The sequence below is a fragment of the Syngnathus typhle genome, linkage group LG14 (assembly GCF_033458585.1).
Source record: "Syngnathus typhle isolate RoL2023-S1 ecotype Sweden linkage group LG14, RoL_Styp_1.0, whole genome shotgun sequence".
In the NCBI taxonomy this organism is placed as follows: domain Eukaryota; kingdom Metazoa; phylum Chordata; class Actinopteri; order Syngnathiformes; family Syngnathidae; genus Syngnathus; species Syngnathus typhle.
The window spans coordinates 167905-190825 of NC_083751.1; the positions used below are offsets into that span (position 1 = coordinate 167905).

Here is a 22921-nt window from a genome sequence, read left to right on the forward strand (position 1 = left end):
AATATTTTTGCCACAAGCTCAGGTCTCACAAAGATCTACTTTATTTATGTATTTATTTTTTAATTCAATGGTTTTCATCCTTTTCAAGTTCGCAGTAAAGTGACGACATCGCTGACGTTTACCAGACAAACCGTCAACGTTCTGTCCCAATATGGCCGCCCGGCGACGCCGTCACTCCGAAATCGGATGGTTGGCTGGACTTTTTTTTTTCTTTTTCTTTTTCTGACGTCCGTCCGGTTTTACGTAGTTGGCTCAAATCAATGTTTATTCCTTCCGCCTACGGCGTCAATGTCATTTGATTTGATCCGTTTTCCTCTTTGAAAACCAAAACATAAACCAGATCATTCACAGCCAACATCGCCACCTCGCGTTAGGAGAGCAATAACATTTTCTAATCCGTCCGGCAGTTGCAGCCGGGAGGGAGTAATCAATCGATCTCCCAAAACAGCGAGGGGAAATGAATCCGTGGTTCAAACCGTCGCTTCACAGGCAGAGACATGAATTTGTCGTTGACTTTGTCAGGAAGAATAAGCCCCAAAAGGTCCGATTTTGGGCAGCACCTGCTGCTAGTAATGAACTCAGAGTTGAACTTGTGGCCTAAGAGCGATTGTTCTAGAATTGAATTTCCACGACAACAAGATCGAGTCCGTCCGTCTACATGAGCGCATCTTTTCTGCCTTTCCGTATTTCGTGTAGGTGGTGGACTTGGGTTGCGCTGAGTGCAGCCTTCTTCAAAAGCTCCGCTTTCATCGTCATCTTGAATTGTTGGTCGGAGTGGACCTCAATGGGCACAAGCTGAGAAGAAAGATGTAAGTGTGCGCTTAAAACAGGCCGGACCGGCATTTGACAAGTGACAAAAGAAGGCTCACTCACTCACTCACTCAACACTTGCATATCCGTTTGGTGACGTCAATGATGACCTTGTGCAGGCATGGACTGGCTCCTCTAGCAAGTGACTATCTGCAGCCAACTTGGAATCAACTGTGCGTGCAGCTGTACCAGGGCTGTGTCACACAAAAAGATGCTCGCTTCAAAGGATATGATTTAGCCACCGCCATTGAGCTGTAAGGCGTTTTGGACACAATGCAGATAGATGCGTAACTGTGCTCATTTTCTTTCTTCCTTCCTTCCTTCCTTCCCTCCCTCCTTGGATGTGTACAGTATTGAGCACCTCCCACTTGATGATTTGAATCGTTTCTGTGAGGTGCTCTTTGGCTACATGGCTCCGCAAACAGTGATCATCAGCACACCAAATTTGGACTTCAACCAGCTTTTTCCTTTAACGTCACCTTTCAGGCACAGTGACCACAAGTTTGAGTGGAGCAGAGAGGAGTTCCAATCCTGGTAAGTTCTTTCTTTCATTTCGTGTCCATCCGACCATAATGACCATCATGCCGACAGATGAAAACCCAGTCCCGTCGGTGCCTAGTCCGTGGTTTCTCCCAGCCACCGGTGAACAGTGACATGCCCTGCCCTGCCCTGCCCTGCTAGTATTTGAGATGTCTGAGGCCACTACTTGAAGACGAGTTCTCTCGCATAGCACTCCATTGCTGAAGTGATGGATGGGATGGATGATTGTGCTATTTTCAATGAGTGGGCAAGAAGAGCTGAAATAGGGGTTTGTTTCCAGGTCCCAGAATGTATGCTCAAAGTTTGGCTACAAAGCCAAGTTCAGCGGTGTAGGACAAGCTCCCCCGGGCCAAGAGCAGACCATTGGCTTCTGCACCCAGATTGCTGTCTTTGACAGGCTCGCCGCCACGGCGGACGCGTTAAGTGACAGTGCAGAAGACGCATTCCCGTATTTGCAGGCGAGTAGACGAGAAGGTTTCATGCTCCAATTTGCTCGAGCAACATGGCGCCGATGTCAATGTGTTTCTTGATTAGGTTTACAATGTAACTTATCCCAGTCTGCGCGATCACAACATTCTGCGCAAGACCCTGGTTAGTGAATTGCTGTACTGGGCGGAAAAGATGAAAAATGAATGGCTGGAAAAGATGACGACGGGTAAGAGTCACTGACACACACACGCACACACACCTTGGACTCCTAACAATCCTTTCCTTTCCAATATGAACTTCAGTTATTTCAGTAACTCAGCTTTGTTGTTTTATGATGGCCAAAAGCAGGTTTGTCAGTATCTCTCATGTTAAAACTGATTCAGCCCAAGGGGATCAGGAGGAGGCAAATCCAGTGGAGGAGAAAGGGAAGCAAGAAGGAGGAGGAGGAGGAGGAGCCTTTGAAGAGATCTTCTGGACAAATGATCAAGAACCGCAGTGTCTCACATTACACAGGTGTGTGTGTGACGTATTCCAGGAAGGTCATCCTGCTGGCCGCGACCTTGGATCGGGCTGCCTCCATTGTAGGTCAAGCAAACAGACGGCAGTTTGTTCCCTCTTCCTCAGGCACGTGGCTGTTCCCCTACTTTTACTGTGGAATCGCTGCCCCAAATTACGTGAAATGAGTGCAAGTGTGGCAAATCTCAGTCAACTGGTCACAGATGATCCCCAAATCAAGATGAATGGCCTGCGCTCTGCCGTCATTATCTGCAGTCAGGAACGAGGTAGCGACCGTTGCCCTCTCTCTCTCTCTCTCTCTCTCTCTGAGCGCATTGACGTTGTTTTCACACCCTGTGGTGGCTGGTCCCGCTGTCTTTGTAGACCTCGGAGATGAAGGCCCTAATGACCTGCTCGACAGCGGCTATGCAGAGAGCAGCTACGTGCGAGAGGAACACTGGGTGGTGGGTTAGGGTTAGTAGTTAGCGGCCACTCAGTTGGCGAGTGGGATCAGCTACGCATATGGTTTCTGATGAGAGGATGCCAAGGACGTAAGAAGAATAAATAAAGCTGTACACCGCAAAGGGGTTTTTTTTTTTTTTTTTGGAGCTTTTATTCAACAGTGTAAGGTACGCGTCATTTGAAAAGAACTTCATTCTCTTCGGCAGTATGTATGAACATTAAAAACAACTAGCAATGGCATCCCGTTCCCTGAAAAAAGTGAAAGCCATGTCATTCCTATTTTGTCCTCGCTAGAACGAGATGACGTTGACATTTGCACCTTCTTTCTTGAATGGGATGCGATGTTGGAACAGAGTGTCGCTCGAAGGAAACAACACATCTCTGAAAGGAAAGCGTAACCACTGGAGTTTTAACAGCGCACTACATCACCACATAAACATCCAAGTCACATTTGAATAGAGACGACAACTTCACAGAAGAGAGGAAGCAAGCAACCAACCATGTTTGCAACAACATGTTAATTAGCCACCCTTGCACCTTTGCCAGGCACACCATCGACAGATACTAACTACGTCAAATGAGGGAGTTGACCACATGTTTTGGAAACTACGTACATCAAACACAATGTTCTCTTGGCATTTTTAACACGACATTAAAACGATGCCCGACACTGAAATAAAAAACAGCCATTCGGGTTGTGTACTGCTTCTTCAGCGGGCTCATGAGAAGAAAGTACACCAAATCGAATCTGGAAAGAAATAGAACGGTGCAAATCATCACGCTCAATACTGTAAACACTACACTCGGATATGACCTCCATGGGAAGTGGACTACGTCTTTTTTCTCACTCGTTCAATTGCCATTTGTACTACATATAAAGTGTGGTTGGTCAGAATGAGAACACAAGGAGGCGCTCATGTGACGTCTGCCACTCGCTGTGCACCAAACACAACATCAGCAATATATGGCAGAAAGAAGACTGATATGGTCACAACCCTGCCTGCCTGTGTGTGTGTGTTTTGGGGGGAGCTAATCCAGTTTAACGCTTTATCACCACTTGCTCGTATGCGCCTGCACCAACCCTGCAGTGGGATGAGACACAATAAGACAAATCTTGTTCATTTGGGAGAACGTTACCACACCTCAGGCCAAGCAATCCAACTTGTCACAATTCTTCCATGCTTAGCTTCTGTTAAATCCCTTTTGTAAACATCATGGCTTGACAACGCAGAACACATTTTGGAATTGTTTAAGAAGGTGTAAGAAGGCGGAGATGATTCTCGAATGAGCAAAAATGGCTAACCTGGTAGGAAGGTGATGGCTTCCGAGAGCTGTACTTCCTCCAGGCCCAACAAAGAGCCGTAAGCCCTCCTCTGAAAGGAAACAAGGCGAAGGAGGGAGGGAGAAAGGCGGCTTTCTTTATACGCAAGCTAGTAAGTAAGTCAGGTGACTTTGTGGTTGCTATGGATGCAAATTGAGCCAGAGGAAAAAAAGGCAATCGTGTTGTTGCACGTTCGTTACCTTCCGTACTAGAGTCGAGATGGTCAGGTGTGAAGTCTTGGCTTTGGAGGATTTTTTCCACCACGTCGTCAGCATCCACTCGAGTATCGTCCATTCTCTTTAGCTGAGACTCCATGGAGTCTTGCTTGACCGGATGCCTGCCGACGGAATAGGCGGAAGTCATTTCCCGCTTCGATGCACAAATTGCATCGGACGCTCGCTCGCTTTCACATAAATGGCTATTTTTATTCTTCCAGTAAAACATTTCACTAGGCTGTCGGGACTTGGTTTGTTCAGGAGTCAAAGGTATTTTTAGCATGAAATAGTGTTGCTGAGACAGCATGTCATCTTTTAATGAAAGCACATCACGTCCCACTATCTTCCGTTTCTTGTGTATATAAATATAGATCTATCTATCTAGCTATCTATCTGGTTATAGGGGGTTAGCAGTTGCTCGCAGTCAATGAAAAGGTCAAAGGTAACCTGTTCAGCCGCTCGCAGGACGAGGCGCTTCGGACCGGAGAAGTCACGCTGGAGTCGGTGGCGGACGGCGGATGTTCAGGCAGAGCGGGACACGTTCTGGACTCTCTGTCCTCACTTGGTTCCGGGATGCTGCCGATGCCCGTCGAGGCGCTTCCCACCGAATGGTTCCGACGGTGACCGTAGTCGGACATGCTGGATGAGCGGGAATGGCCTGTACTGTAGCCTGAAACGGAGAGGAAACGTTGCAATCTCCTCTGCTTGGACATGCGGCGTGCATGCTAGCTAGCTTGCTTGACAATATTGAGATGACCCATCACACTGAAAAGATGTCAAGGAGAATTGAAATGCGGATGTTTTTTCACCTGAGAGTTTGGACTGTTGGCTGGCGTAGCTGGAAGTTCGCGAGTGGCCAGAGGCGCCGAGATCGTCGACAGAACACTTGACGTCTCGACTCTCTGTATATGCTGCAAAAATTCAAAAATGTCAACCCTCTATTAGCTAATTGGCCCGTGACGGACCTTTTCGGAAGGATGGCAATATTGCGATTGCGGGCGCCATTTGGCTCACCCACCGCAAGAGTTCTTTTGCGAGTCGCCTCCCCTTCTCTCCTCCAGCAGGCTGTCTCCGTCACCTTGGATGCCAAATACGGTGGCTGTGGAAGGTGGGCTGATGATGACGACGACGAAAGAGCTTTTAACTTGTCAGCTAACGCATGGTGACAAAGACATTCAGAATGCTGGGGGGGGGGGCTAAATGGACCTGGTCCTACAGTTAGTGAGTTGAATATTGACCGCAGTCAATGGTTGTGCGCTTGGCTCAGACGCAAGCACCGGGGGAAAAAAGTTGGGGATACTTACGTTTTGAAACAGGGATCTCCTGACATAAGCTGGGTACTGATGATAACCTGCAAGCCCCAAAAATGTTACAGGCGTCAGGCCTGCCTGGGATATCGAACGGCAGCGGCGGGCGCGAGATGACAAACAGGAAAAGTTGTTGACATTTGGAAAAGAAATGATGCTTTGTCCCGTCCGTCCGTGCGTGCGTCCGTCCGTGCGTGCGTCCGTGCCAGTCCAACAAGCCAGCCGGAGACCATCGACCTTACCTTAAGAATGGAGTTATCTTGCCGAGTATTTCTCGTATCGTAACCCTCCAGCAGACATCTGCGGGTCGTGCTTCCCGAGCCGGCAAACTCGGATAAATTCAGATCTGCAAAACCCAGCTGTAGGTGGACCAAAGTCATTTAGCGGGCTAAATAACCATATGCTTTAATTGACACTATTAGTTTACCTTTGCATACGCTTTCCCCCCCTTCAGCTCCTATACAAACAGAAACACGTATTCAGTACGACAGATATGTACCGGTCGGTCTCTATTTGTGCACTCCAATGTTCTCCAAAAAGACACAGCGCTACCGCCATATAAATCAAGTACCTTTCTGACTGATACGCGGCACACGCAGGGGTCCAGTACACCGGTCCCAGCACTGGCATTCATTTTACAGGGAAAAGAGAACCTCTTCCTCCACCGTACACTATTGGCTTGGACCGCTTCCCTGTGTGACGAAATCAAACATATCAGCGTTAAGTCAGATTTGGAGCCTGTGCACATTATACGTATGAATACCCCCCCCATCAACTATTCAAACCTGCTATTCTTAGCTCTTCATATATATGTATGAACAAGAAGGCCAGCGCTAGGGCTGTGTGAATTTCATCGCTCAAAAATTTTCCCAGATATTCTGATAATGACATAACCATTTGACTCTTAGTGAAAACGCATCTTTTTTGAAGAAAAAAAAACAATCCAATAATGTGTGGAAAGAGTTTTTTCTTCTTTTTTTTAAAAATTAGAATCAATATTAGCAGTGTGCAATAAATGAAAAATGACAAGTCACTGTACTGTCAATTGTGCTAATTCGATGCTACAAAAGAAGCGTTTGTGTGCGCGCGTGCGTGAACTACATCAGATGTAGGGATGGGTTCTTGTTGAGAACTCTTTTTCGATGATGAATTTTGCTATGGTTAGTTTTGCTTCTGCCAGCAGAGGGTTAAGCTGTCATCTTAAGTAGCACTTACATAACGCCTACCTACATCTTGCTTATTTACATTTAAGCCTCGTGACATAAGGTGTCTTTGGCGAGGAAGCCGTTTCCATCGAACGAGTTGCTATCGGGAACATTTGATTGAACTGGGCAACGTCTCGTCTCGTTGGTATCAATCCAAACAAGTCCACTCCAATGCCGCGCTCAGCAAGCAGCAGCAGCGGCAGCAAGAATGACGCTCACCTCGAAGACTCCTCGGAAAATCCGCCGTCCAGGAGTCTGACTTTACAGAAAAGGACTCCATTGACAAATGGAACCGACGAAAGCTCGTCCAGCTCAAAATCCACCTTAAATTTGAATTTCTTCTTTTTCGTCATCATTAAATCCATGCACGGGCTCGACAGTCTTGAGATGGATGTTTAATGTCGTCCGACGTCCATTGGGCACACAGGTAATCACCACATTGATGTGTTGCGGGAGGGACGATGGGAGGGAAGATGGGGAAGCTGCTGCCTGGCCTGCTACTGCTGCTCTCCCAGCGCTCACGACAGACGCCAAGGCACGGCACACCGAGCGAGCGCTTCCTAGTTTACCTTTCAAAATAAAATAGAGTTACTCTAATCCAAAATGTCGACACTTGGCGGTTAGAAGTACTACTATAACATACATTTAGATCAGGCGCTCCAAGCCCTCCAGTGGTCCGTGGCAGTATTGCAGGTGGTCCGCGAAATTGGAAAGACAAAATAATTGTAACACAAATAAAACGGATATACATATTATTGAGACTTGATTTATTTTCCAGCTAATTCTGTGAATCATTTAGCCTTCCAGATGATGTCAAATTTAGTACAATGTATTCCACAAAACACAGTACATAGCACTACATTGAAAGGGCAAACACGTTATGGAAATACTGCACAAATAGCAAGGGCTTATTAAAGTTTCCAGATGTACGCCAGAGATAATATTTTTTTTAAAAAAGCTTGAAAACAGTGGAGTTATCAAGTCAGGATTTCTCAAATTACAGCATACTCAGGGCTGGCCCTATAGCCAATGGACGAGGCGAGATATGATTGTCAATTTACATGCACGCACAAAAGAAGTCTAATTGCATCATTGCCGTCACCATTGCCAAGATTGGTCACATTATTTAAATCTACATTTTCTTTGCTGTCTAATCAATAAGTGACTTGCTGTTGAGACATCTCATAGGACAAACCAAAGGGAAAAGACCCCCTCTGGATAGTTCGGGTCATTTTGACACGTTTACGAGAAAAAGAAAAAACCCCAGAAAAAAAAACTACAAATATGTCCGACCGGAAAGGGAGGTGCACATCTTGCAGCTTGGAGGGGGCGGGATGTAAAGTACCTCTATTTGCATTTAAAGAGACCGCACCAAAACGGTTTGCTCAGTTCACATCATGAATTCGGTGAATGTTGACATTTTCAAATGGCAACAATCTATCATTGGGAACGGATGGGATGGACATTGTGCGATTTGTTAGTTTACGATAAAAATGTTGACATTTTTGGGGAGTTAATGAGATTTCTGATATGTTAAAAATCGTTCCAACAATGTGAATCTCTTAGGTTGAATGTCGAATGGATGAGGAGTATTTCGTGGGATTTTTAGTTGAATGTTGAAAAAGTTGACATTTGTCGTTTCTTGAACTTGACGGGAATATTTTGGAGTGATGTAAATGCGCCTTTAGATTTCACACAATCAATGTATTCAAATAGCAACAGAAACAGGACTCTCAGAGCTCGCCCCCAGCACTGTGCAGTATGTGAGGGCGCAGATAATGCTGAAGGAAGGGTGTGTCTCTGCCTCCCGTGAGTCCGTAAAAAGAGGAGGTCTCCGAGGAAAAGTCGGGCGCGTCTGTCTAAAGTCTCCTAACCACCTCTCGCTCATTCCTAAAAACAACAACAATTTGATCATCTACTTCATGCAAGCATCTCCAAGTCGACGTGTGTTGTGTCGGTTCGGCGCGCGACATTGCGGAAATCCGATCCATCCGAACTGACACGGAACCGAAACCAGAAGCAGCGGCGACCACAGGAGTGGATTCGCTATACCATAGCTGACAGAGCTGAAGATTGTTTCCGTTTGTCAAGCAAACGATGTATCAAATAGTTGCAAAAATGTTTTTAACGGAGTGCCAGTGCGCGGCGGAGAGCCCCAAAATATACGAGGAGCTCTTTGCCAAACTCGACGCAAACAAGGATGGGAAAGTGGATGTGTCGGAACTGAAGGCAGGCCTGGCTGCAATGGGCATCCGTACCAGGAAAGGAGCGGCTCAGGTAATTGGATTGATAACATGTCAGAAATGCACAACACAGTCCTCGTTGACTGACTGACTGACTGACTGCAGACGCTAAGGGAAGGAAGGAAGGAGTATTGTATTGACATACTGCTTGTAACTTTGACGGTAACTCAAATTATCTCTCAGAGAGGAATTTCATAGCCCCCAATTTCCTGAAGCGGGTTGTAAAAGTCCACATAAAGTAACTTTCCGCTTGGTAGTCATGACCTGTGGTCAAGTCAGAAATGGTGTCATGGGGCATCGTCAGATCTTGCCACACGCTTTGCAGAGCGGTCACAAAATATGCATGATCAACGTCTTGAGGCCGGCCGGCGGCTCTTCTGTCTGACCATGTTTCACTTGGAGTCGTGCAATGGGCTTGATGCCGTCGTGCAGTGGTCCCCAACCTTTATTGCGCCACGGACCGGTTACGTGTCAAATATTTTGCGGACCGGCCTTTAGATGAATAAATCAATCATACATTTAGATGAATAAATCAATCATACATTTATAATACATATGAAATAAAACGAATGATACGACGGGGATAAAGACAAGTATAAACGACATGCAAATAAAACTCACCATTCCGTTGAATTAGTGGGAGCACTGAGCTTGTTTCTCACAATCGGAGACAATGACAGCCCGAGTGGTTAAGCTTTGTCTTTGGATACAGGATGCTTAATTGCTCTCCATGTGCCCAAGCACATGGGAAGGCTTTCTTGCCTCTGTCGCCGCCCGCCACACATTATGCAGCGTGGGCTTGCTTGCTTGCCGCGTCAGTCACCTGTGGCGGCGATAAAGCCATATTTGAAGTAGGACTTTCTTTAAAATACGGCTTTCCTTTTCTTCCAAGTCGTAGCCTCTTCTTCTTCGTCTTCTTCCCATTGGCTTTGTTTCCCTTTCCAAACATCTCTGTTTCTTGCTCATTTTTGCTAGCTTCGCGGGCTCGACTGGGGGGGACGAGCTTCTTGACCCGAATTAACTTGTGTCAGCTGGACCGACGGATGTAATTGGGAGAGAATCGCCACATTTTTCAGAATAAATTCTTGCTCATTTTTGCGGGCTCAACTGGGGAAACCTGTCACGTGACCGGGACGAGCGTCTTGACCTGAATTAATTGATCAAATTTATTGATGTATTTTCTGGGCAGCCCGGTACCAAGTGACCCCCGGACGGGGTACCGCAGTTACAAGCTGAGATTTATTGTCACCACTAGGTGGGGCTATATGACCTATATACAGACGTCTTCATGTTGCGACTATGTCTTTATACTTTTGAAGTTTCAGATTTGTTCGAAGTACTACTTTGGACCAATAATATCTTCTGTTCCTTTAAGAAAATCATTTCCTCTGGAGACCAAGACCAAGACGAAGGACTCGACTTCAACGAATTCTCCAAGTACCTGAAGGAACACGAGAAGAAGTTACAACTGACCTTCAAGAGCTTAGACAAAAACAATGATGGTAAAGTGAAGGTTTCGGGCCGTCACGGTAAAAGCGGCGTCATTTGGCTGCAGGGTTGACGTTTTGTCTCGACAGGTCAAATTGACTGCATGGAGATCAAGCAGGCCCTCGCAGATATCGGGCTGGACGTCGGCAAGGACGAAGCGGAGAAGATTCTTAAGAGGTATTTTTTCAGCATGTACCAGACCGACATTGGGGAAGTAGTCATGCGAATACATTTCTCCAAATAAACACACACGCACGGACAGATGAGATTCTCTTTCGAGACTCCCAATCACTCGCCACTATGAAGCAGGCAATATCAAAGACATTACAATGGATCCTATTTCTTTCTAATTGCAAAAGTGGAACTGGTACCGAATGACCTTTTGCACAGTATTGACGTCGATGGCACGATGACTGTGGACTGGAATGAATGGAGGAAACATTTCCTGTTGACCACAGCCACCAACCTTGAGGAGGTTGTCCGATATTGGAAACACACTACGGTATGTCTGCAAATTTCCACTCAAAATGTCGACATATTCACCACCGGGTTCTCCGGTTTTCTCACATTGAGCAATACATGCATCCATCAATGCCATCCCGTTGTCATTGATTGACTATGGTTTCCGTATCTTGAGGCTGGGCGGAACGTCCTCCGAATACGCTCTCCCTAAAAAATAGGCTTTGAATCATCTATCGCACAGCAGGTTGTCGTCGATGGATGGCCTAAGCTCCGAGCTTGGCTGCCGCTCTTCAATGACACGACCGTAAATAAAAGCGTTCTTGCTAATCTTGGCAATTTAAATCTGGCCCGAGGGATTAGGTCATCAAGGGGATTGGGACAGAACAAGAGAGAGCAAGTCAGTGGAGACGCAAAGATTGAAGCACCAAGCAATAGCATGCAAAGGCATTCACTCTCACCCCTCGGCATTTCTCTCTTTGGGAAGAAGCGCTTTGTCTGACCCGGCGGCAAGCTCCTTTTAGCCGTGGAAAGGATCCAGAAAAGCAACAACTTTTGGACCTTTTGAGACAGCAATGGCTCTGCTGCAGCCTCGGCGGCAGCAGCAACAGCAGCAACAGTTTTTTCTTGATTTTTATGATGATGATGGGGCCATTTATGAGCTGGAGGTGGATATGGTAGGTTCTTCAACTTGCACGCTTGTCATTTGCCCTCAGCGGCAGCAGCAGCAACTTCGTATGTCCCTTGAAATGGTTGATGATGTCAAACTCTGGAGAAATGGCTTCAATTCTAACCCCAAACGTCCAGGTGCTGGACATAGGCGACAGCCTGACCATCCCAGATGAATTTACAGAAGAGGAGAAGACGACAGGTTTGTGGTGGAAGCAGCTGTCTGCGGGGGCCATGGCGGGGGCAGTGTCCCGTACGGGTACCGCCCCCCTGGACAGAATGAAGGTCTTCATGCAGGTCTGTCCGCACGTTCGTTCGCTCGCTCGTTGGATCGCGTCCACCGTGTCGCAATCCTTTCATCCATGACTCTTGATGTGCAGGTCCATGCGTCAAAGAGCAACAACATCAACCTGGTGGATGGCTTCAAGCAAATGTTGAAGGAAGGAGGCTTGGCGTCTTTATGGCGAGGAAATGGTATTAACGTCCTCAAGATCGCCCCAGAAACCGCCATTAAATTCATGGCCTACGAAAAGGTAACAAATCGCTGAAGACTGAATGTTGTGGTTGGTGGGAGCTAGTTTCCCAGAGAATTGACTTGCGTCCAGCAGGTTCAGCCAGAAATGAGTCTTTTTTCCATCGCGTCTGCCGAGCCTAATGGTGTCGCTTCAGCCAAAAAGGAGTCTTTGGGCTTTTTGATAGTGTCTGTCCAATCCCATCTATTTTTCTTCTTATATTGTGTCCGACTAGTACAAGAAGATGCTGTCCAGCGAACCAGGCAAGATCAAGGCGCACGAGAGATTCATTGCGGGATCGCTTGCTGGAGCAACGGCCCAAACGGCCATCTACCCTATGGAGGTGAGCTCCGTCAGATTGTTTGCACTGGATTTCAATTTTCAATACAAACGGGCCATTGTTTGCCCTTTACTATGCATTTGATTTTGTTGGATGTGGAATGCGGCGGCTCGGAAAGTGGGATGGATGGATGGATAAATGGATGGATTTTGGGATGCTTCTTTCGTTCAACTTTGTCCTTTTAGGTGATGAAGACCAGGCTAACCCTGAGGAAGACGGGCCAATACTCGGGAATGGCGGACTGCGCCAAACAAATCTTCAAAAGAGAAGGCCTGAAGGCATTCTACAAGGGCTATCTTCCTAATATTCTGGGCATCATTCCCTATGCTGGGATCGATCTGGCTGTTTATGAGGTGAGCCACACCACAGCACACCACAGCACACCACAGCACACCACAGCACACCACAGCACACCACAGCACACCACAGCACACCACAGCACACCACAGCACACCACAGCACACCCACAGCACACCCACAGCACACCCACAGCACACCCACAGCACACCCACAGCACACCCACAGCACACCCACAGCACACCCACAGCACACCCACAGCACACCACAGCACACCACAGCACACCACAGCACACCACAGCACACCACAGCACAGCACAGCACAGCACAGCACACCACAGCACACCACAGCACACCAGTCCTTGGTTTTGCCAACCTTCTTCTCACCCACCATTTTCTCACTAGAGCTTGAAGAACTTGTGGTTGTCCCGCTATGGCAAAAACACAGCCAACCCGGGTGTGTTGGTGCTGCTGGGCTGCGGCACCCTCTCCAGTACTTGTGGCCAGCTGGCCAGCTACCCCTTGGCTCTGGTCCGTACCAGGATGCAGGCTCAAGGTAACGTCAACTCTTCATACGGTCTCACAATGATTTCATAACTCAACGGAAGACTTTTGCTCATGCAGCCTCTGTGGAGGGTGCGCGACAATTGCAGATGAAAGAGATGGTGAAGACGATTTTGGAGAAAGAAGGATTCTTTGGACTTTACCGCGGCATCTTGCCCAACTTCATGAAGGTGCTGCCAGCTGTCAGTATCAGCTACGTGGTGTACGAATATATGCGCTCGGGCCTCGGTATACAGAAGTAGGACAAGAGACGATGATTGATTATCCGCAAATGGACACCCCACTTTCTTCATATTGTCATACCTTTCTCCAATTCTGGCTCGCTATTCAGTCGGGGTTCCAACCCAGACTCCGGGCAAAGCACGGCTGAGTTTCAAATGTTAGTTGATGATACGTATTTGTTGGTCATCAATCAGGACCGTCTCGAAAATCATTGTGCCTAAAGTATTTTTTCCCCCTACACGAGTTTGCCTTTCTCTCCCTTACTTGGTAGATGTTTACGTCAACAAATAAACACAGGAATAAAAACAGTTCAGTACACACTTGTGGTCGGTCATTGGAGGTATTATATTAACTCAAGTGCGCATGTTCTTTTGTGTGGTTTTTAGTTTGTATCGACCTTTAGCTCGTATTTCTTCCATTTTAGCAGGTGCACTGGTCGGTCGGCACTTTTAATCTCGTTGTACACGTGACAATGACAATAAAGATCGATTCTATTCCAAGTGTCCAGAAGAAAGCCCACGGTTACGTCCAATATTTTTGGTAATCACTCGTCTATTGGATGCGATTTAGATGTTGCCGTCACGCAATGCAGGATTATGAAAGTTAACAAATGAAAGGGCTTGACTGAAGCTGAAGGTTATTACAGGGTGCGCTTGAGCTTTAGGAAGCCATTACTCCAGATTGCATCTTACATCATGCGCTTTACCTCATTCACGTCACTCTTCCCGAGTTGTCGGATCCATCCGTTGCAGACGGAACGGTGGCAACGTTGTTGACTTCAATGCTCTGAAATTGAAAATAGGCTGATGAAAAACTCTGAGCTCAGTGATTTCGGTCGATCGTTTATTTCGTTCGTCGATTCCATCGATTGGATTTCAAATGCACCGTATGTTCACATTGGAGGGCCATTTGTCTTTGAACTCGACAATGACAGACAAACATTTTGCACAACTCTTACGCGCCAAGGCTGTTTCTCAGTCTGAAAAAAAGCTTTTCTCCGGGTACATTCCACGTGCAACGAGTGTGCCCATGAGGGAAAGAAACGCCACGACGCTCAAGACGGCGCGCAGGGCTTTGAACCAGCTCGGGTAAGTGGGCAGCAGAGACAGATCGTAGTGAAGTGAGATTCCCAGCGCCATAATAACCATAGTCATTGCAGGAACAATGCTCTCAGCCAGGAGCATGGTAACCCAGGCCAAGAGTGAAGGAACCACACTGTTGCTCAAGTTGATCCAGTCGGGTTTGGCCGGGCTGCTCTCGGGGAGGGCGTAGCCCCAGCGAGCGCCGCCCAGGAAAGAAACGATGGAGACGCTGTAGGCCAACTGAGCGTAGGCAAAGTCGGGAAGGTAACTTTCAGTCACGCCCATGACGAGAGGAGGGGCAACAAAGGGGATCAGTCCCGCAAAGCCTAGCCACAGAGCCGCTTTGGGGCTCTTCCACAAGTCCTTCATGTCATAGCGCAGCAGGTCCAGCTCTCGAGGAGGAGCTTCGGGCTGCTGTCGCTTCTTCAGGCTCACAACCGATGAGTGGAAGTATCCTTTCATGGCCCGAAAAGCCACTGCGTGAAATGGTGTCCTCGAGGAAAGCGCAAACGCACCAGGACAATATTCGTCCCGGGAAAGTCCACACCGTGCTAAGGAGGCCAGGCTGGCACGTTGATGGCCTGATCCAGCATCGGTAAACTTGACAAGTGACCATGGCCAACATTGTGGTGGGCGGCGAGCCACGTGCGACAGCTGAGAAAAGATATGCGGGGAAACATTTGACTAACGTTTCAATGAATTCACCGTGGTCATAAACACAGACGTGTTATCACAAATATCTACCTTCTGGGCAGTGAGGGTGCTTTTTCGAAACCAAACAGAGAGCATCTAGAGAAAGATGGACACAGATTCACTCATTGGGTTGAATATGCACAATTTAGCTCATGTAAAAATATATGAATGCAAAAAGGTAATTGAGAAAGAAATGAGTTTAAACATCAAGACTAAATAAGACGGCGTGTCAAAAGATTGATATATTCTCAATTTGCATTTTTTTTTTTAAATCAAGTTGACGTGCGGACTTTATGCAAATTTAAAACAAATCCTGCGTTTTCTAAACGACTTGACAATACACAATGGCGCATTTTCATCAGTTCTGAATTGGTTCATACAAAGTGAAAACAGTACTAGCATTAAGAATCACAAAATTACCTCTGACAGAGCCAAAAAGTTCATATTATGACGAGCATCAAGGGTGCTCGGTTTTGGTGACACGAACACGCCGCCGTCAAAAACGTCCGTGTCAAACAGGTTGTTGAAAGCAAAGTTCCGCCCAAAATAACGAAGAAAAACTACCGACACGAGCATTAATAAAGTAAAGACTTACGAAAATGTATTCATTCAGATTTTGTAGAAAATATGATTTTTGCTTTGGTATGATTGGCTATTTTGCTCACATTTGAAGTATTAAAAAAATAATAAAAGTAAACATTTCTTGATAAACCTGGATCAAAATATTCTGCCTACTTATACATTTTTCATTCTCTATGTCACAAAGGTATTACTCCCTCCCCATTTGAGTATGAACCGATGCAAATATTTCATGTTAAATATTTATTTCGTGCAAATTACTTTGGAAGCAAGACCACAAAGGATGATCAAACCATGACCAAAAGAGAACAGTCCATACCAAGTTTCCTCTAGGAATCATTCGGTAGGTCACTCACTCTGTTTGGTGATTGTGACAAAATGCTTTATTCAGTGTTTGAAAATATCCGTGATATTGCAATAATTCCAATAGACAGCAAAAGTGACTATAAAAACACACATCAGTCCAACCAACCAAAAGTCATTTTACCAGTGTTTTGTCGTGTACATTACTCTGTAGTCAAGTTGCTCTAATTGTCCAAATCCTTTTTCTAAAAATAGAATAGAGAAAAAAATGCTGCCAAAAGGTGAGGTGATCCCAGCTGACGAGTAATGCTCACACAGCTCCATCATTCTGAAATACACCGATGAAACAAATAGATAAATAGATAAACAAACGTCTCAAGAAGAAAACACACAGTGCTGTTATCCGGATGAAGTATGTGAATAGCAATGAAATGGGGTACTAGAAATCTTACAATCCTCTCAAACATATACGAATTGTCTGGTGCAGAGTGGCCCAAGTGTGGTCTTTGAAAGACCTCACTCTTCCTGTTTCAGATGTTTCCCTCCCTCCCTCCCACCTGATTGGCATGATCAGGATGCTTCCGAAAAGCTTGCAGATGAGCTGCTCATTTCACTCAGGCTGAATAGGGCTTGTCCAGGACCAGACCGGGCCACCTCTGCTCCAGTGTACTATATTACAAGGGATTTACCCCAGCACAGCATCCACAGCAGTCCCCGCACAGGGCTCCCAACAGCCCGTTTATCACCTGCAAGGCACACAGGGCCATCTGGATTAAAGCCATGAGCAGCAGAATACAGAACAGCCACAGATGCCATGACACCACACCAACTGGCTCCAAACAGGTTGACCACATGCTTGAGTTGCTCAGATAATCACTGCAGATGACAAAAGAAGAAAAGGAGATGCATCCAATGTCATCTGGGTGTGGACGACATTCATACGTAGTACATGTCTATGTTGTAATATACGCTTTTACACTCAATTGTGAGCTTCGTATGGTTTTCGTCCTACCCGTCGCTGAAGGGATACGTCCACGCTTGCGTGCTGTTGAATAGAGCCAGACATCGGGGTCCGTGGTTTACGGCCACGGCCGAAACGATGACCGAGTAAGCGGCTCCTACGACACCGACGGCCGCAAACAGGATGGAACTCAACATCTACCAGGAGAGGTACGGGAGAAGGGCCATTGGACTTTTCCAGAATGACTACCGCTATATTTCTACGTATGGATGAGAATGGAGAGATGAAACACCACACCGCAAACCTCCTCCCGCAACTCTCATTGCCACAGCAACCGCAGCAGTCATTGTTCTTCAGACCGAGGAAGACCAGGGCCGGGAAAATCATCTGCCGTCAATCCGGAAAAAAAATAATAAAAATGACACATTTGAGTAGTTTAGATGCAAACAACCAAGTATTCACCATGAGAAATGTCGTGAAAGGGGAAAAAAAGGTTTTCAGCAAGACTATTGGACATAACCAAATGAAACCCTGAATACAGACAATAGCCATCAGTCACATCAATGAATGGTGAGAAAAGTTGAAGCTCAATTGTCACGTAAACTGTACGAGTGAGTGGATCGGCGTCAAGAAAAGAAACTTACCAAAATGCCGGAGCCAAAAATCCCTCCAAAGTACCATACCTCTTGGGTGATGTGCTCCCTTTCTACAATCTTTCCACCAGGGAAGAAGAGAAGGGTGTTGCACAGCACACACACAATTGCCAGGGGCAGCAGCGTGATCCCCAGACACTTGGCAAAGCCCCCGGAGCACATTGTCGTCGTCCTCGTCGTTGGCCGAACCAAATTTCAAGTGAACCTTCACCTCAAACAACGTTCAAACGTTTTGTACAAGAGCAACCGGATTGGGGGAAAAAAGGCAAACCCAGCAGTTTCTGCAGCTTTTCAAATGACATCTGTCACCATGTAGACTACAAGACAGGATGGAGGATGCGAGTGCTCAGCCTTTATAGGTGCCCCGTGCCCCGCCCGCCTAGCTTTTTTGGTGACCTCACATTTTTACAAGTACAGGCTGCAATAAAGCAAACAGGCGTGCGTGCATTCACTGGGCTGGCTGCTGCTTTCATGCAAAAACACACTGAGGCAGGGCACTGTCTGTGTGTGTGTGTGTGTGTGTGTGTGTGTGTGTAGAAACCCAAGTGACGATACTGTGGTTAATGTTCTACCATTTGTTTTTGGGTTCGGTAGGACGACAAAGACATTTGATCGATGAAGCAGGGCTAGCTTTGGTGAGTCACCAAAAGATAAAAATGACATTTGTCTGGCCTATCAAATACGATATGAATATTATCAAGCCTATTGATTCAAGTGAGACGTCCAAGTCGTATTAAACTTTAACACAATACATCATCCCCTTTGCAAACTATGTGGCATAATTAGCAAATTCGATCTATAAAACATATGATGCTATTTATCCCTGCACGAACCGCCTATTTTGCTACAAATCCAGATAGATAGATAGATAGATAGATAGATAGATAGATAGATAGATAGATAGATAGATAGATAGATAGATAGATAGATAGATAGATAGATAGATAGATAGATAGATAGATCTATTTAGATAGATCTCTCTCTCTCTGTATATATATATATATATATATATATATATATAATTTTTTGTTTTATTTGTTCATGAAAAATGGTTCTGTGGAACTACATACAAATTTATAGTCCTAGTTATATGACATTGCTTCATGTGCAAATGGTCTGGCTATCATAGCTCATACTCTGAGTAAAAGCAATCTTTCTTCTTCTGGCTGCTGGACAATGAAAATGAACAAAAACCTCCTATTGTTTCGACAACCAATGAATAGTCATGTGCTGATCTGCTGTCTGCGTGTTTGTGTGTAAACTGGCGTCCATGGTGGTCTGTAGCAAGTTTTTGGTCTTTGCCACACAGACATGACAGGTTACATGTCACCATCCTGCCATTATCAGTGAGCAAGGGCCTAAGAATGTATGAGATCAGACAAGTTTGGCATTAGTTATGTGACTCATGGCATAATTACGGGAAAGCGCATGTATGCAATCGTTTAAGTCCCTTTCCTGGCGCTTTGCAGCTAGGACCATGAATGTTTGACACACGCCGTCGGTCCAATGTATGCATGGGAATCGGGGGAGCGTGGCTGTGCCTGTGCCTGTGCCTGTGCCTGTGCCTGTGCCTGTGCCTGTGCCTGTGCCTGTGCCTGTGCCTGTGCCTGTGCCTGTCCCTGTCCCTGTGGCTGTGGCCTGTGCCTGTGGTGCATTCCAATTGGGATTACGAGGCAATTGTAAAGCCCTAATTGTAAAGTGCATAACTGCGCTCCGTGAGTGTTTCAGCTTTCTGACATGCCGACATTTGAGGTCATGTAGTGAGTGACCTTTTGTCCGCTGGAGACCCACTGACAAATTGTGCAACTCTCATCCCGAGGGAAAGGCACATATTAAGTAATAGTCAACATTTCAAAGATACTTCATTTGAAAAACTCAATGTGTATCTAATAATTGAGGCTGGGCCATCTTTTGGAACGTTTGTCAGACCTCAAGAGAAAGCAACAAACACATCTCCTGTTTGATTTTCATATTTCTAATTATAAACTTCCTGCAGCTATTGGTCAGCTTGTTTCCTGAGTGTGTGTGTGTGTGTGTGTGTTGTCCTGGCCTATTTTGTTCAGCGGGAGAAGTGGCTGAAAAGGGGGAGGATTATTTCCTGACAGCCCAGCAGCCAGCTGCTCGGACAGATTCTTGGGCCGCCGCTGGCCTGCCTGCCTGCCTGCCTGCCTGCCTGCCTGCCTGCCTGCCTGCCTGTCGCTCCGATTTGATGGTTGCAGTTTTGTTGGTTTTCCCCATGTGTTGTTCGGTGGGCTTCGCCAGGTCTTTGGGCCTGGCTCTGTTACCTCTGGCCCTCTGTTGCATCCTGGCCAATGTGCTGCTGTTGTTTCCGATGGGGCAAATGACATACATCCAGCAGGGGCGCCTGGCCAGCTACATCTGCTACTTTGGCGGACTGGGCGGCGGAGGACTCCTGGTAAGTGAGAAAGTGCAACTTCTTAACTCATATGATAGAATCATCACAACGTTCCATATTGCATCTTTTCAGAAATAGTTGTTTTCTTTTGATAGAACTTCTTTATATTTTCAATGTGCACGTCTTGACTCTTTTTCAATAGATCCTTCTGCTCTGTTCATGGGTCTGGCTGATCTGATCTGTGGGTTTTCTTCTCCTTCTGAGCTGCTCCCTTTCTTTGGCTTTAATCAGATGAGAGGGTATATTTTTTCCCAACCGAACAAGACTTACATTGTGGAGGAGTCGTTTCCTTCGTGCCTATGTCCGTTACAAAGGACAAATGACAATGTCAATTGAGCTCATTTCTCATTTTCCATATTGTCTGAAATGATGTGTGTGTGTGTGTGCGCACGCACATGGGAAAAGGGGAGACCTTGGGAACTTCACTCCCTCTCTTAGGATGTGAGTGAACTTCCTGTGACGCAGGGCAGCAAGGGAAGCCTGGAAAATGAAGAGAAATGTCAAAGTATCACCATCCATCCATCCATCCATCCACCCATCCATCCAGCCCACGGTTGAGAAATAACATTTCAATGCGAATCCATGGTTCACATTGCATCTCACCTCTTTATTTGTCATTTGAAGTCTAAAGCGCGCGTTGTGTTTTAGATGCTGATTCCTGCTATAACCTTTAGCACTTTGGGAAAATGTAGTTGCTGCTGGAACGAGAGCTTGATGGTAAGCACACGTGATTGACGATCAATATTGAAACGGAACCATGTGCTTGTTTTCTTCTCTCGAAACACAACAAAGGTTGGGCAGTTGTCTCGACGCTAGTATTACACTTTGGTAGGTGGTATGCTAATGCTAATCCAAGCGTGGTAATTAAACAAGGGTGCCTTTGTCGCTTAACACGCAACGCACTGACCGAGTGAGCTCGGCACACAAGTCGAGCCACGTGCACAGCTGCTGTTTGTGCAAGTGTGTCGAGTGCGGCCGCCTCGCTTCTTATTAAAGAGAGAGAAAGAGAGAGAAAGAGAGAGAGAAAGAGAAAGAAAGAGAGAGAAAGAGAGAGAAAGAGAGAGAGAGAAAGAGAGAGAAAGAGAGAGAAGGAAGGAAAGAAGGAAAGAAGGAAAGAAAGAAATCAATCAATCTGTGCTGCATGGACCGAATGTATTGAATTCCTCAGATGTGCGGATCAGTGCTGGCGGCTGTGGTGGGCCTGATGGGGGCCAGCTACTGCTTGGTCATTTCCGGCCTGGCCTTGCTGCAGGGTCCCCAGTGCTTCACTTCTCTCGGGTGGTCGTACCCCTTCGAGGATCAAGGAGGAAGGTAGCGGCGACAGTACGAGCGGGGATGGACGTCAAGTCCGTCTTACGCCTTTCTCTCGTGGCTTTCAGGTATCTGCTGCGGCCCGAGTCGTGGGCCGCGTGCCTTCAGCCCCTCCGCGTGGTGGAATGGAACGTGACTCTTCTGTGTGTGCTGTTGGGCCTGGCTCTGCTGGAGTTTCTCCTGTGCCTCTTGCAACTGGCCAGCGGTTTGGTCAACGCTGTCTGTCGGCCTTGTTGCTATAAGCAGGAGTATAGTTTGAATGCTTAGACAAGAGCACCCAAATACGCGCCACGCAGACGCCATTGCGTTGCTTTCAACGCATACGCCGTCCACGTTATGCATGAAATGTGGTCAAGCGCTCACAAGATGCCCATTTCAGGTAGATATAGGCTTGGTAAGTTGAGCAACACTTTGATTTTCTTTGATGAAACAAGTCCAAATTCATATTTAGCTCTCAACGTGCAGAGTCTCTTGAGAAAAGGAACACAATTCAGTCAAATACGAATAAACTTACCATGCTTCCTACGTATGTGTTTTCTAAGTTGTCCGTACATATCATGGAATTTTTCTGACTACATATTACTGTGCACTTGGAGTCTCCAGGATTGTAGCCAAGCTTCCAGGTGTTGCAGAGATCCTTTTACAATCTGTTCAACACACTTCATTTTGGCCATGTTGATAGAAATGTCATCTTCCTCGTCCCTCATCTCAGAACTTGTTTGGTGCGCTGTGAAAGCATTGGTTCCGTCATGCGGAGTTGAAGGAAATCACGGCGCTAACTCCAAACAAATGGATGAGACAACGAGGCACAACTGGACAAGACACGAGTGGCTGGCTGGTGCAAATGAGCACCCAAGACACTTGCAAACCAGACAACTGTCACGGACGGACGGGAATGGAGCAGGGCCACCAAATGCAGCTCGGACCAGCTTGGTTTGTCGAGGGAAAAGGGAGTTGAGTTGGACGGGAGGATGAGGCCGGGAACAAGCCTGACAGAACCGGCAAACTAACATAAGTCGACGGACCGACAGACCGGCGAACCGAAACAGAACTGACAGAGACGCCAGACAGGAGCCGAGAAGACATCAGCGATCCGACCGAGAGCGACACGCACACACGACTTAAATAGGAGACAGGTAACGAGAGGGAGAGCGAGAGAGGCAGGTGACTGTGATTGATTGGGAGTAGACAGAGGAAGGGAGGGGCGAGTACACACGCGCAGACGGAAAGCATGACAACCTACACATCAGAATAATACAAGCGGGGACGAGTCGTGACAAGGACATGAAACGGGATCAAAATAACGACATTAGGTTGAAATAGCGTCGTAAAAAGCGCAACAAAA

The 22921-nt window shown here is 46.6% G+C and overlaps 6 protein-coding genes across 9 annotated transcripts; 3 read left to right on the forward strand and 3 right to left on the reverse strand.

The window, feature by feature from the left end:
- The first annotated feature begins 36 nt into the window (after positions 1-36).
- henmt1 (HEN methyltransferase 1) lies at positions 37-2890 on the forward strand. Of its 2 annotated transcripts, none has more exons than XM_061296526.1 (9): positions 37-189; positions 697-809; positions 930-1064; positions 1162-1344; positions 1631-1808; positions 1885-2005; positions 2163-2292; positions 2404-2561; positions 2659-2890. In XM_061296526.1, the coding sequence occupies exons 1-9, from the start codon at positions 187-189 to the stop codon at positions 2745-2747; spliced, it is 1110 nt and encodes a 369-aa protein (XP_061152510.1). In that variant the 5' UTR covers positions 37-186; the 3' UTR covers positions 2748-2890. The 2 variants fall into 2 exon arrangements, with proteins under 2 accessions (XP_061152510.1, XP_061152509.1); XM_061296525.1 differs by having other exon boundaries at positions 38-541.
- fam102bb (family with sequence similarity 102 member Bb) lies at positions 2820-8509 on the reverse strand. Of its 2 annotated transcripts, XM_061296523.1 has the most exons (12): positions 7428-8509; positions 7004-7353; positions 6151-6271; positions 6007-6036; positions 5822-5938; positions 5577-5623; positions 5291-5385; positions 5082-5183; positions 4720-4942; positions 4258-4394; positions 4040-4109; positions 2820-3484 (listed from the first exon to the last, which is right to left on the reverse strand). In XM_061296523.1, exons 2-12 carry the CDS (start codon positions 7147-7149, stop codon positions 3352-3354), a joined length of 1221 nt encoding a protein of 406 aa, XP_061152507.1. In that variant the 5' UTR covers positions 7150-7353; positions 7428-8509; the 3' UTR covers positions 2820-3351. The 2 variants fall into 2 exon arrangements, with proteins under 2 accessions (XP_061152507.1, XP_061152508.1); XM_061296524.1 differs by lacking the exon at positions 7428-8509 and having other exon boundaries at positions 2820-3818.
- A 372-nt stretch (positions 8510-8881) lies between these two features.
- On the forward strand, positions 8882-13896 carry LOC133166549 (mitochondrial adenyl nucleotide antiporter SLC25A24-like). The gene is made up of 10 exons (XM_061296522.1): positions 8882-9061; positions 10403-10529; positions 10605-10692; positions 10906-11017; positions 11782-11940; positions 12024-12176; positions 12391-12498; positions 12681-12848; positions 13198-13348; positions 13417-13896. Exons 1-10 carry the CDS (start codon positions 8882-8884, stop codon positions 13596-13598), a joined length of 1428 nt encoding a protein of 475 aa, XP_061152506.1. The 3' UTR covers positions 13599-13896.
- Positions 13897-14407: 511 nt separating this feature from the next.
- On the reverse strand, positions 14408-15858 carry LOC133166553 (transmembrane protein 69-like). Its single transcript, XM_061296528.1, has 3 exons — positions 15774-15858; positions 15405-15449; positions 14408-15314 (listed from the first exon to the last, which is right to left on the reverse strand). The coding sequence occupies exons 1-3, from the start codon at positions 15795-15797 to the stop codon at positions 14553-14555; spliced, it is 831 nt and encodes a 276-aa protein (XP_061152512.1). The 5' UTR covers positions 15798-15858; the 3' UTR covers positions 14408-14552.
- Positions 15859-16158: 300 nt separating this feature from the next.
- On the reverse strand, positions 16159-18181 carry tm4sf4 (transmembrane 4 L six family member 4). 2 transcript variants are annotated; one of them, XM_061297698.1, is made up of 5 exons: positions 17841-18178; positions 17494-17583; positions 17248-17393; positions 16925-17111; positions 16159-16563 (listed from the first exon to the last, which is right to left on the reverse strand). In XM_061297698.1, exons 1-5 carry the CDS (start codon positions 18009-18011, stop codon positions 16546-16548), a joined length of 612 nt encoding a protein of 203 aa, XP_061153682.1. In that variant the 5' UTR covers positions 18012-18178; the 3' UTR covers positions 16159-16545. The 2 variants fall into 2 exon arrangements, with proteins under 2 accessions (XP_061153682.1, XP_061153683.1); XM_061297699.1 differs by lacking the exon at positions 16159-16563 and having other exon boundaries at positions 16895-17111; positions 17841-18181.
- Positions 18182-19890: 1709 nt separating this feature from the next.
- On the forward strand, positions 19891-22101 carry tm4sf18 (transmembrane 4 L six family member 18). Its single transcript, XM_061296393.1, has 4 exons — positions 19891-20265; positions 20914-20982; positions 21434-21576; positions 21645-22101. Exons 1-4 carry the CDS (start codon positions 20059-20061, stop codon positions 21841-21843), a joined length of 618 nt encoding a protein of 205 aa, XP_061152377.1. The 5' UTR covers positions 19891-20058; the 3' UTR covers positions 21844-22101.
- The last annotated feature ends 820 nt before the right edge of the window (positions 22102-22921 follow it).